This window comes from Zeus faber, assembly GCF_960531495.2.
Source record: "Zeus faber genome assembly, chromosome: 5".
Lineage (NCBI taxonomy): Eukaryota > Metazoa > Chordata > Actinopteri > Zeiformes > Zeidae > Zeus > Zeus faber.
In genome coordinates, this window is record NC_137192.1 from 29,097,999 (window position 1) to 29,112,935 (window position 14,937).

Below are 14,937 nucleotides of genomic sequence, written 5' to 3' on the forward strand. Positions count from 1 at the left end.
AGTAAGAAAAGCCTGCAGGAGAAAAAGTTAAACCAGGGCCCGCCACCAACTTTTGGAAGCTGTTGCCACGTTACCAGCACCAGCATAGTTGCCGAATTCTGATCATATAATAACTGAGTGATAACAATCATAGGTACTGTACGTAATACTTGTTTCACCATTATTGAAATGGAAAATCAATGCAGCAGCAGAAATACGTTCGTAAACCTTGGGAGGTGTACCACGCTTCTTTTTATTTTTTATGTTTGTAAAGAATGGTCACGAGGGGGCAACCAGTTCACACGAATGGTTGACAACGTTCCAAATCGGGTTGCCGGGGGCAACTGACGCTATCGTCTTTTACCAGTGGCCTCGCGTCGGGATGGTGACAATCCAACGTGTGATGACGGCGGAAGACGTTTACTTCACGTTCATTTCTATTAAATCTCCGTCAGAGATGGTGAGATGCAAACTTGAACCCTCTGGTGACGGGACCGGGTGGTGTTACTGCCCCCACCCCTGCTGTGCTGAGCAGGCCAGAATAATAACAAAGAAAGAACTGTACGTCGTCCATATAACCATATTGTATTCCCTGGCACTGGTGTGTGCGCCTGCGTGCGTGCTGTAATCAATAAAATCGATATCCTCAGGGGATTTCGGGAAACATTAGAGCTGGTTAAGCGGCGCACACCGGGGAATGCATTTCACATATAGATGTACAGTTGTATACAGTTATTTTAAGCAGGGACTTGGATTTCGGCGAGAATCACATTTTTGAGGGAAAAAGCAGCGGAGGGAACTCTGTCGTCAAGACCTGGAGATTATTTCTCAACTCTCCTGGCTTTCCCCAATGGAATTCCCTTGTGACGTCGCTGAAAAAGGCCGTAATGAAATCGCAGACGTCGGACGGGTCGTTACCGACCGTCTTACATCATCGAAGCTTATTGATAAAACGCCAAGCTCCAACTCACCTTTGATGTTGTAGGGGTTGTCGATGACGAAGTTGCTGTTCCAAACCACGGACAGGTCCACCGGCAGGTCACTGATGTCATTGCCCTCGTAGCCTCGTAGTTGTACTGGAAGGAAAAACAACGCCGCCGCCATTAGTATGGCACGTCCGGCACGCACTGTTAAACACCGAGCGCGACACAAGAAATGTGATTTTTGTTATTTACTGTCACTTTTGATGAGGAGCCGCGGCGAAGAGGGAGCGTTTCTGAGCTGCCGGCCGGCAGTGTCAAGAAGCCCCGGCGGCGCTGGTCGAGTTGAGCGGCCATTAAAAAAAAAAAAAAAAAGCGATGACAAGACGGGCGACGTTGGGATTTTAATACGAGGCACATCCACAGCGCCATCTGCCAGAGCGCCGAGCTGATTAAAAGGGATCGGGAACCCCATCACTCCGGTGCGTGAGTCATTCCATTCAAGTGATAAATGGAAAGAGCAACGCATCCTGTGAGATAATATTCTCGTGTAATTTCTCCTTTTTTTTTTTTTGCATCCTGAACTAATAAAGAGTTGAGAAGCAATTGAGTCATAGTCGGTCTAATCATTTTTTATGGAATTGTTCTCAATGAGACAACAAGCTTGAGAGGCGGTAAGGTGAAAGAGGTGCGTTAGCGGCGGCAATTACCGAGCGACGGCTCCGGCAAGAATTTGCCCGTAAATCAATAAGAAACTGGCTGTAATCTAACAGCCTCAACATCTGTAAATGCATCCGGCACAGAAACTATATCCCCCTCTCTCTCTCCCCGCATGATAAAAACTAGATCAACACAGATACTAGATGCTATGAGGTTTCCTCTTCTCCCATTGCACGATATGGCTGCAGGCCCGTTGTAGCTGATGAGGGGGGTGATGGCTGGCCAGGCGGCAGATTAGGCCGTGGCAGTCTATTGCCCCTGTCAATCAAATACTGCCCACTCACTCACTCACCCACTCATTCATTCACTCACTCACTCCAGCACCAGCAAACGGTCACTATCTGTGATGCCCTCGGGGCGAGAGATAGTGGGACTGTTCACCTCGCAATAGGAGCGGCGATAAAGCCGGCGTGAAAGCCCCGAGCCGGGGTTACTGGTCCGACACATCGAATCGCTGTCTGACTTAACGCCCACTCCGGCGTGACACGCTGGGACTTATCTCGGCGCCGGCCACAATGGCGAAATTCAAATATAGATCAGAGAGGAAGAAAGAAGCCGAAATGAGCGCGGAGGGGATTAAGAAAATGACAGCCGTGGTGTGGGACGGCTGATTAATTATGCATATTTGCAGACGGCTCACAAGTATTTCTTAAGGCAGACCCTTAGAGTACTTACTTGAGGGTTAATCTTTCGTGTTTGTGACCGCTATGTTTGTTTTAAGAGTGTGTGGCAGACGAGGGGCGTGGTTAAGCCACGGTCTGGCCTCTCCCTGCTGCAGCGCAGCTGCACCGGTCGGCCGGATCAGCCTCATGAGGGCTGACTGGTCGGACTGTGGTTCTGTTTTGCGGTGGGGATGTCGTGGTGCAGGACAGGGAAAAGCCTGCGAACCAGAACGCAACCAAAGAGAATGAGAGACACTTACTATTCCTGGTATTTTATGTTCCCGTTTTTCCAGCGAGCCTTTTCGTTTCGGTATGTAAATAAATCTCACGCCATGTCGGCGCCCCGCTGCCAGAAAGACGTGTCCCTCCCTAAACTCGTACCAGTCAGTATGGGTCTCCCACAGTGTGTTTTGGTTATTTTCTCATTCAGGAGCCATTACTCTGAAGAGGCAACCGGAGCAACTCTAATACTAAGATTCTAATACCAGATCCAACACTCTCACCTTCGTGGTTGGATGGAAAGAGGGGTGAATGGATGGATGGATGGATGATGGATGGATGGATGATGAAGAGGAAGAGATAGATGGGGAGGGGGTGGTGAGTCTAGCTGCGGACTACCTTTTCAGACTCTGCTATTTGTATATATTTGACATTTACATTTTATTTGTAATTAAATTATTATTTTTATTCTCCTTTTTTTCCCCCGACTGTTCATCTTTAAAGGTCTGTACTAAAGTGCACCAAACCTCACCAGAAGAATTCCTCATATATCTAAATGTACCTGACCAAAATAAAACCCATTCTGATTCTAAGTGTCCACGGTACATGATGCAACGTGTGCACTTGTGCTCTACATGCAGGGTCCTTGATCCATGACTGAAGGTCATTAGGGTCAGAAGTCGATCGTATGTGCATTCACCCAGAATAAAATTTCCATGGATGGACAGGATGCATGGATGTCTATGTCAACTATTTACTCCGACCGACAACACCACGTGAACTTTGTCAAATGCTCCCGCCCCAGGAGACCACCCAGTCTGCCTGGGAACTGGGGATCAGCTAAACATGTGACGGAGGGAACATTATGTTTGTGTCCATGTGGGATTGACCAATGGGAAGCCAAGCCAATGACCAATCAGTACCTGGTCCTCATCCCTTAATTCACATGAAGGGACTTATAACAAGTGAAAAACAACACACACACACACACACACACACACACACACACACACACACACACACACACACACACACACACACACACACACACACACACACACACACACACACACACACACACACACACACACACACACACACACACAGCCAGCCAGCCAGCCAGCCAGCCAGCCAGCCAGCCAGCCAGCCAGCCAGCCAGCCAGCCAGCCAGCCAGCCAGCCAGCCAGCACTATAACACACAGGGGGGCCATGTTGTGAAGGGATGTTGGGATGTGGCTGAGCACGGACCTTCACACAACACAGACATGAATATTTAGACGTGCAAGTGCATGTGTGCGTGATGGACATGAGAGAGGCCGGTGGGGGGGGGGCGCGCGCACACACACACACACACACACACACACACACACACACACACACACACACACACACACACACACACACACACACACACACACACACACACACACACACACACACACACACACAAGGTTATGATCCTAAAGCCCATTGCCTCTCATTACACCAAAGGCTTATTAATTTTTCATACCCCACCGGCCTCATTGCACACGGCGGTGTCCAGGGAATACACACACAAACACACACATATTTCATTGACATGCATGTGTGAGTGTGTGAACATGCATGCATGTGTGAGTGAACATGCATGCATGTGTGAGTGAACATGCATGCATGTGTGAGTGAACATGCATGCATGTGTGTGACGGGTTCTCATCTGTTATCGATTTTATGTGAGCTGTAAACTCACAGTAATGTGTGAAAAGGAAGAACAGTTCACAAACTCCTTTTTGTTTCCTAGTTCTAGTCGAAAAGTTTCTGAACAATAATAATAATTAAAAAAAAGAAGACAGGGGGGTTTGCACGCAACACACACACACACACACACACACACACACACACACACACACACACACACACACACACACACACACACACACACACACACACACACACACACACACACACACACACACACACACACACACACACACACACACACACACACAGCCTTTCCACTGCTCAATGAAAATGTTTAAAAAAAAAAATGGAGACAGGCAGGGATTTGGGGCAAATAGATGGAGGGAGAGCGGGATCGGAGGTGAGGAGGAGAAGGAGGTATGGCGGAACATCGGGTACCTTCTGCGAGGGTCGCGGCCTGATAATTAGTCATTTTGATGGCGTGCGCACGCTCAGCGGCTAAAAATACCAGCGTGGCCTAGGGCGAGACTATACCTTGGACAGCATAGGTGAGTGTCTGCTGCTCCCTCTCCCCCTCAAGGTGACAACGACAGGTGTAACAAACTACGTCCCGACACGACCAGACACATTTTCCGTCCATCTGGATCACGTCCAGAGAGGGAGACGGACGCCTTTGACGGCAATCTGAGGGATGAGGCCTGAGTTGGCCCATGCGAAAAGGAAGCAGGGGACGAGCTGTGGGAAGAAATGAACCACGGCCAAAGTGAAACGCTGTTTGGTGCCTCTAGATAACTCTTGGCGCAAATAAAAAGTGTAGCAGCATATGTCAATGTATAATCAGTCTTCACCAATACACTATGGTCACACTCACACACACACACACACACACACACACACACACACACACACACACACAGACACACAGACACACACACCAGAAAACATCCAACTTTCAGGCAGATATGGCCTCCTAATCAAGGATCAAGTGGTAATCCCTCCTATAGCTAAGCCAGTATGTATGTGTGTGTGTTTAAGTGTGTGTGCATCTATATACAGTGTATGTGTGTGTGTGTGTGTGTGTGTGTGTGTGTGTGTGTGTGTGTATGTTTGTGCATCTATATACTTTATGTGTGGGGTCAGGCGATGGGGAATTAGCCCCCGCTCATAATAGGGGCCTGTTAGCTGGCGCTAATCGCTAATGCTAACAGGATTGGAGCAAGGCCGGGCCCAGTTACCCAGCTTATCTCACACACACACACACACACACACACACACGCACACGCACACGCGCGCACGCACGCACGCACGCACGCACGCACGCACGCACGCACGCACGCACGCGCACACACGCACGCACGCACGCACGCACGCACGCACACTCACACACGCACACACACATGCACACGTTCATTCTTCAATCATGGAAATAAAGGCAAACGCAGGGAGGAAAAGTGCTGGCTTGTGGGAAAAAAATAATGCTGCCATAGCCGATGTCTCCTATTTACCAGTAAGCGAATTAAGCTTGTGTAAGCTCACTGGACCGCAGAGTAAATAACAAGTCACATTTTTGGCCATTCACAGAAATGTTAAAATACCTTTTCCGCAAGCCCACCCACTTCTCTCACCCGCTCATTATCGGTATAATTAGCCTGCCTGCCCACAACACTGGACTAAGTTCGACTTTTTGCACAAATACACACCTGCAGAGGGGGGGGTTAGAGGGATAGAGAGATATTTTGGAGTGAGGGAGTGCCAGACCCTGCACATACAGCGCAGGTCTGGGGTCGGTCCCTCTCAGCCTGTCCAGTCGTGTGACGGACCGATCGGAGGCTGCCGTCACTCTCAGAGGCGTGTCACTTGATGACACGACAATGGAGGCTCCCGAAGAAGATCGGGGGCCCGAGGAAGCCACAGCATCGGTTTTTGCAGAAACAGACGTCATCACAGCAATAAAACAGCAACAACAGTGTGCACTGTTGGATTTTAAGATGTTACCGCTCTCCTTCCGCATCTGATAAAATACAATACAATTTAACACTAATGTTATTGTCTGCATTGTCTCTGCAGTGCACTTATTTTAGATAAAAAAATCTATCAACTTAAAAAATGTCCATAGGTAATCAAAAACTAGCTTAGTAAAAAAAAAATGTATGAATGAAATATAACGAACTATAAACGATAAAATAAATAAATATTATAAATATAAATATTAATAAAGGCGGTCATATTACTCTGTTCTGGAAATAGAGAGTGTCCCCATTGCAGAAGTGCAGGATTTATTATTTACAAGTGACGTATTTATGAGGGTGCCCTTGATGTCCGCATTACCCGCTGTATGTGCCGTGTTTTTTATTTATTTAAGCGTTGATGTGCTTCCAGGAAGTGGATTTCCGTGATCGGGACGTCTGCGATCTGCGCTCCGCTCCCGTATTGAACCGAAACTAAAAATCAACCTTGGTGTGTTTAAGAAATTTGTTTCATACAAGTTAGAAAATAAATAGATCACAAAAATACAAAACAAGATTACAAAAATAAATAGATCTAAAATAAAAACACAGTAAAATCCCCATGGGAATGCTTGCACAGTGCAGCACATTCTGGAGGAAAAAAGCATTAAGTTTACGTTTTGCTTCAAATGCAAAGTATTTCCAAATAGCGCTCCTTCTGTTCTGGAGGCTGGAGGCTCTGCACTCGCCATCTTTAATGAACTTACACCACAACAAATGAATGAGGCATTGAAGACTGAGTGAGTGAGTGAGAGGAGGTGGGGCTATGTGGGCTCTGCAGCGATGGAGGTGACTCGCTGTCGGAGAGAAGAGAGAGCGAGGAAGCAGCTGCTATCCATAGTGCGGAAAATGAGTATCGTAACAGTTTAAAATAATCAGAATCAATATGGATAGGAAAATCTATATTTTTCACAATACTAGTCTTCAGACATTTTTTGTTGATTGGCCTTATGAGTGCATGTATCAGCAGATGCCATTAATCTCAAAATGCCAAAATATCGGCCCAATTAATCTGCCAACCGATTAATCGGTCGACCACTAATGTACAGTATAAACCGATATATTTTCGGCGGATATTCAGGGAAAATCCCCAAATCATCTCTGCCGTAGATTGTGTTGTCGATTGTGGTGGGCTGTGGTAACGTCATGCGTTCATCTGATTGGCTGAAGGTGTCTTCCAAGGCATCAGTTCAAATGAAAATTCAGCCTGTGAAAGGGCCAATCTCTCTTGGGAATGGGACTGTAAAGACCTTGCGAGAACCAGGCAGCGAGGCTGCAAGGGATCTCTGTTGCATCGACCCCCCTTTTCCTCCCTCTTTCTTCACACACACAGCAAAACTGAAAGTGTGACTTCAACGCATTGCCACAAAAGTATCTATAACTTGATTCCAAAACACAGAGAGAGAGAGAGAGAGAGAGAGAGAGAGAGAGAGAGAGAGAGAGAGAGAGAGAGTGTCGACGGGCCAATTAAAACAGTATCAGTGTGTGTCGTGGCTGACTGCGGTGGCAGCTCTGTGTTTATATCTAATTAAGCTGTGCCAGGCCATGCCAAACCAGACCATGCTCCACTGCACCCACTCACCCAGGCCCTCATTAGCCCCGTCTCACCGTGTGTGTGGGGTTGTCTCCCCCCCCCCCCCCCTTCTTTTCCTTGGTCACTTAGTTTTAAATCAAGTAAGAAAAGGTCCACACAAAAAGATGTCTGACTTTTTTGCAAAGTCTTTGCAAAGTCAAAACATGTGGGAACAAACGTGCACGGTCGGACTGGCATGGCTCGCATTCACGCACACACTCACCCTGTGGACAGACACACACACACACACACACACACACACACACACACACACACACACACACACACACACACACACACACACACACACACACACACACACACACACACACACACACACACACACACACACACACACACACACACCCACCCTGCGGACAGACAGACAGACACACACACACACACACACACACTCCCTGGGGACACACTTGACTCCCAAGCCCTCGTCTATACCTCCATTTTCTCCGTCTATCTATTCACTGTCCATCTCCCTCTCTCTCTCTCTCCCCCATGTGCTCTCATTATAATCCCAACTGCGCCCGTCCCTTCATCCTCCTCCTTCTCAAACCCTCTTCCATCCTTCCCTCCTCCTTCTCGAATCCCGGTTCCACGCCTTGCCTCCCACTTCCTTCCCCTCCCATCCCACCCGATATTCCTTTGCTTCCTCATGTCTATACCTTTGTTGCTTTCGCTTCCTTTCCTGTCTCGCGTGCGTGTGAGTTACACACACACACACACACACACACACACACACACACACACACACACACACACACACACACACACACACACACACACACACACACACACACACACACACACACACACACACACACACACACAGTCCGTCTCAGAAGCCGACTGCAATTCATCATCATTTTATCTGCCTTAATTGGATGCCATCAGGACCCCTGATACTTACCCATCTCTGCGTTAGCAAACAGCTGCTCTATGCATGCACACACACACACACACACACACACACACACACACACACACACACACACACACACACACACACACACACACACACACACACACACACACACACACACACACACACACCTTAAATGTTCCATCCAATACCAAACTACATTTTCTCCTACTGCCTTAGTATGTTTTTTATCCCTTTTGGAAGAGCGAGACAGAGGGAGAGAGATTTGGAGAAAGAGAGAGAGGGAGGGAGGGGGAGAGAGAGAGAGAGAGAGAGAGAGACAGAGAGAGAGAGAGAGAGAGAGGGGTGTGATGGAGTGGCTTACTGGTTTATCAGACAGAAGGTAATGGTGTAAGGCCTGTGCTGATATTATCTGTCCGCTCTCATTCCCACCCTCCGGGAAGAAAGAGGGATATGTGGAAAGGGGTGGGGTGCACTGAAAAATGGAAGAGACAAAAAGCTGAGGAACAGGAGAGAGAGAGAGAGAGAGAGAGCGGGAGCGAGAGAGAGAGTTAGAGCGAGAGCGAGAGAGAGAGAGAGCACAGGGAGGAGGCATGTGGAGAAAGGAGGGGTAGGTTGGTAGGAGTTGGAAGACAAACAAAAAATAATACAAATATCCAAATATCCTTGAGAACTTCCTTCCCCTCTCCCAGTCAGCTGGTCATTCTCTGTCTGTCTCTCTCTCTGTCTCTCTCTCTCTCAACATGTGCGTGCGTGCGTGCATGTACGCATCCCTAGGCGTGTCCGGGTCGGCGTGCATCTGTGTGTTTACTGGCTCCCATGACCCGTCTGGCACGCTCCCTGAAACTTCCCAGACCTCAGCCCCGGCATCTGATTGGCCCCGGGCCCCGACCCCCTGCCCCCGATTGGCCCGCGCAGCAGGAAGCCGTCCGCTCGGTGTCAACAAATAGGAAAGGGCGGTCGGGACGGCAGGCTGTTGTTTGGGTAGCGGCTGACGGCGTCAAACAGCAGTCATGGGCCTTGTTCCTTTGTAATGACCCGCGTGGACGTTACACATTTTAACAAATCTGGGATTTTTCTCGGGCCAACTCGTTCTGTACAGGACCCTGAGCAGAGTGCGTTTTGGATCACTTTGATCCAAAACGCACTCTGCGAGAGACTCGGAACGCTCTGAGAGCTCGGGAGCTTGCTAGCTTAGCTGTGGGGGGAGGGTGGATGAGCGCAAAGTGTTTATTCCACTTTAGAACACGACGTGGGAAGACGGTGGTTTGCTGCTGACATAATGACAGCTTCTGGTTTTAAAAAAGTATGTGCTTCCAAGAAACGCAATTATGTATGAAGCAGTTATAACCAATTATAGCCTAACCCGCTTGCCGTATAGCTGTCCCGCCAACTTGGATCCACAGTTTTGGGCGGCTAAGCCTACACGGGAGGAACGTAAACAAGAGAAATGCAAAGTCCCATTGACGGTTTTTGGCGGATTGAGGATTGTGTGCCAGACAGATTAACCCTTCGATTACGATTATCACAGACATCAGGGGCACTATTGTTTTTCCCCACTTTTTGGAAATGATGGGGTTTTTTTGGGGGGATTTGGTCTGCAGGGCGAGGTTTTCTTTTCACATCGGCTCTTTGCGGATGTGTCGCCCGTTGGTGCGTGGCGGCGGCCCCGCCCTGCCGCGTCGGGCCGAGCGGCCGACAATAATTTGTTTTTCCCGACGGCCTTTGGAGCGTTAATGTCTCAGGTCAGAGGCAGAGCTTTTCTCTCCATTATGTCGCTCGGTTGGAGTCTCGCTCTTTGCCCTTCGGAATAACAGGGTGTGTACAGTAACCCAATACAGAAATACCGCAGGGGCTCTATTTCTCCCATTAGCGGGTATGAACAGCCAATACCAAACAAGGTTAGCATGGAGCTGATGTTACACTATCGTATATCATGTATGTCACGTATAGAGTTAGTTATTGACAGTATCCTGTTAGAGGACACCATACCAGAGTATTGAGTGGATTCATTTTTCCAATGTAAAAGGAGTAATGTGCGGGTCATGCGACCTACATCACGATCGGGCGATGTACACTTCAGGACGCCCTGCGGAAAGTTGAATTCTCTCCGTGGCGAGATGTGAAGGCGAGGAGACTCGGCCTGGGGAGATGCTCTTCGGGAGGTTTTGCCCCCTTCGCCCGTTTCCCCCTTTGCCCTCGCTGGGCACACTCGCCCCCGACCCTGAGGTTGTCCACCGCGCTCCAGTTTGCCAACGCTCCCTCCAGCCTCCTCTCATTTGTCTGCCGCCATCCTAGTTTCGCCTCAACACCGGCTCGCCCGCCCCCCCGCCGGCCGTCCTTCACGACTCCACCGTTATCCCATCGGCGAACGTTCCCTCTCCTTCTTCAGCGCCCTTTTCCCCCCAGACCGTTGTACACTAACAATTGCGTGGGCTCGTTTGCCCATAACATACCGATACGCCGCGCGGTAGCTTTTCTAGATACAATGTGCAACGCGTGCAGAACTCAGGCACGTGCGTTCTCCAGTCTTATAACAGAGGCCCCCGTGCCACCTCCCGGTGACGGCCGTCGGTGGCGTTAGAGCCCACGCATACGCAGGCGCACACACTCAAACAGCTGAGGACGCACAGTCCCGGGCGCTTTTTCCTGGGGGAGGCGCACGCGGAGGTGCGCACGAGCGGGACTCGCCCGCAGACGTTGATTAACCCTGAGCGCTCCGCAGCTTCGTGCCCCCGCAGCCGGGCCGCAAGTGTGTTCGCGGCATAGCAGATGAGCCCAAGTCCATTTCCACGGCAGATTCATACATGATTAATTGAGCGAGCGGCGTCAAGGCGGGGACAAACACACTCATAAAAAACCCAGAGTTATGAAGGTCTAAAAATGTATAAACTAATATTTGAGATGTTCATTCTTTTGAAATATGGCTCTGCCGCTATAATAAGACTCTCGTCCTAATAATTCATGACACATAATTATAATCCTAAATTCGAGCCTAAATGAATCACGCTTTAAATGGGAGCTTGATGCGGCTGGCACCTTTATTCCAATCCGTCGATCCGGGCCAGGCCGGGCCAGGCCGAGCCAGGCCGAGCCAGGCCGAGCCAGGCCGAGCCGAGCCAGGCCGAGCCGAGCCGAGCCGAGCCGAGGCGAGCCGAGCCAGGCCCCTCGCGTGGACTAAATGTACGCGTCTCATCAATATCTGACCATGCGGTCGAGTCTGGAGGGCTAATTGCTAACAACGGTTAAGCGCTGACAGCTGAAGGGTAATTGCTGCTAGCATGTCTTCTTTGTGGACGTCAAATGGAGAAATCTAGGTCTCGGCTGGGGCCAGGGCTGTGCGGCTGATTAGCCCTGGCTCGCTGCTACAACAAACAGTCAATAAACAGACATCTCTGCGGAGAGACAGCCCCGTCACTAGCTAATTAGCTTGGCCTTCGCAAACAACTGGCTAGCGCGTGTCAGCGCCTAACGACTAACCGTCGACACGGGCGGCGTCAGCCGGCTTTGCGGGCTGTCACGGAGGCCGGGTCGTCGGGGAGGCGGCCATCGGGATGCGCAGACGCTTGACAAACAAAACCAGGGGATGGACGAGACGATGCCGCACACGAAAGCGTGACGGGTGTGCCCCGCCTCGGGGTGCTGGAGCTGGTTACTGTAGTCAAAACACCTTTCGCTGACGGTTGCTGTTTTTCACGGATCCGTTGGTTGGCTACAGTGTTTGACATGTTACCAAGGTGTGTACAACACTCTGATTTGAACTAAAATCAATAGAAGCCGTTGCTTTCACTTGGTGGCGTGAGAGAGGGAAACAGGGAGGGAAAGGGGCATCAGAGAAGCCAGGGAAAGAGAGAGGGAGAGAGAGAGAGAGAGAGTGCAATGGAGGGCAGGATAAAGAATGACAGAGAGGGGGAGGGAAAAAAAAGATGAGTTCTCCCCACGCTGAGAGCGAGGGGGGCGGGGGAGCCAACGGGGGAGGGAGCGAGAGGAATAGTGTCGGGGTGTAAACATGATCAATCCGGTCCCAACTAGTTTCAGAGACAGACTTCCCCTTCACATTTTCAGCCTCAGTGAAGCACAACGCCGGCTACCTCCTATCTGTCACGCTAGTTTGAAGTCTCACACCTACACGTGCACACACACACACACACACACACACACACACACACACACACACACACACACACACACACACACACACACACACACACACACACACACACACACACACACACACACACACACACACACACCTAGATCTTCTGGAGACACAGACAAACACAGAATTTCACTTTCCTTATATCAAACAAAAATCACTGGGCGCAGCATAATTTGGCACAAAACTCTGCAGAACCAGAGGCTGAGTCGCAAGTACTCCGTTGGAGAGCCTCATACATAATGAATGTTAGGAATGATGTATTACGCCGGTCGCCGGATTTGTTATCCCTCTATTTTCCTAAAGCGTGTACTGCAGCTTGATCGGTTTGGCCATCGACTGCAATATTAACATCTACACCAACTCAGACGAGCTCAGTGTGTGAGAGCCGCACGCAGCGAGGAGAAACCACATCGGATCGTCCACCCCACACGGGACCAGACGGGTGTGTGGAGGTCGTCCGCGATGTGAAGTTATGCATGAGCGTTACCAAGGCCTCATGGGGTCGCAGGCGGATGGAGGTCGTCATACAAACTCACCGCATTAATGCCCCCAACTTGGGTCCCGAGTCAGCCACATATTGATTGGGTCAAGTCCAATGGCAGTCACATGGCGTTACCCCCGAAATGGCGCTCACTCATGCCCCCAGCTTCACCTCCTACAGTATATCCCTGTCCCCCATTACTCACCGATGTCTTCTGGCACTGGATGGAGGTGCTGTTGAAGCGCAGCGCCGTGACACTGTGGGTCTCGCCCTGGATGTGGAAGACGCACTCGTAGTTCTTCTGGCCCGACTGGGGCTGTGGCAGGTTCTTGGCCGCCAGCGTGATGGGCTTGGTCACCCCCACCGGGATGTAGATCTGGGTGGAGGGGAGAATCTGGGGGCAGTCCTGGGGGGGGAGGGGGGGGGAAATAGGTCATCCATTTGAGGGGATAGTAATCAGATAGCTGTAAAATGAAACGACAACCTCGCCGTGGAACCCAGATAAAGAAATAGAAGACGCTTCACGCAATTAAGACGAAAAGAAACACATGGAAGGTGTCAGGAGGAGGGGGAGGCGGGGGGCTCGGGGTGGAATGAGTCAGCGCCGGCTCCGTGACAAAACACAACGAGAAACAAAGCAAAGAGAAGGCCGAGGCGTGGGCGCTACGCGACGCGCTCCAGCTTCTGACCACATTTTAATGGCACCCCGGTTAACGCCCCAGAGAGGGAACGCCGAAGAGAGTTTCACACAAGGTTCAAACACCATCCCCCCGGGCGCTCCTCAACATCATCATCACTGCCTATGGAAGGACGATGGACTCCAGTGTATGTTCTCATTGTGTGGAGAGAAGGGCGTGCACTAAACCAGTTGGGTAATGATGTGTTTGCATGTATGCGCAGGTCAGTGATACTGGCCGGAGTGAGCAGCGTGATGCCTCGATTATCTGAAAGAGAGACTCACAAAGCGCCGCAGGGGGGGCGGAAAATGTGTTTTCTCACATACAGTAGATGTGTCCACATGTCTCCTCAACTTGCAGTTTTCTTTTGATGAGTGTGTGCGCGTGCGTGCGTGCGTGCGTGCGTGTATGTGTATGTGTGTGTGTCTAAAATTGTGTTTTATTCAGTGAACCATCTCAATATGGTCTCTGCTTTCCATGGAGGTCTTAGTGCAAAAGGCGTGTCCTGGATGCGTGTGTGCGTGTGTAGTAACAAATTAAGTCATTACACGTTGTCACACTTTGGCAGGAACACAGCAGAGAGAAGAGGAAGGAGAGAGAGAGAGAGAGAGAGAGAGAGAGAGAGAGAGAGAGAGTGATGTATAGAGGGATAAGAAGGGAGAGAAGAACTGAGGGATAGGTTGTCAAACAGTTTTATGTAAGACCTCGGGTGGAACCAACCCATCCAGCGCCGCTATGGCCAAAAGCATGAACTAACCAGATCAACCACTTTTTAATGACTTACAGACAAGCTTACATTTGCAACGTGACAAGATACAAGACAAACTGACTGACCTGCAAATGGATTAAATAGATATTCCGTCACCGTCAACCACTACATATGGACCCTTTATGGAACGCAGTGTTGGCTCCTGTGATACCACTTCTTCCTTGATATACTATTGGTATTGGCACTTAGTTTTACAG

General features: G+C 49.9%; 1 protein-coding gene across 1 annotated transcript in view; it reads right to left on the bottom strand.

Moving 5' to 3' along the window:
* plxna1b (plexin A1b) overlaps nucleotides 1–14,937 on the bottom strand; it is a gene marked incomplete at both ends in the record, with an annotated part of 150,113 nt that overhangs the window by 41,842 nt on the left and 93,334 nt on the right. Inside the window, 2 exons of the mRNA XM_080001597.1 lie at nucleotides 951–1,043; nucleotides 13,496–13,700. Of these exons, the coding sequence (XP_079857723.1) occupies nucleotides 951–1,043; nucleotides 13,496–13,700 (298 nt within the window). The remainder of the gene's footprint in view (nucleotides 1–950; nucleotides 1,044–13,495; nucleotides 13,701–14,937) is intronic.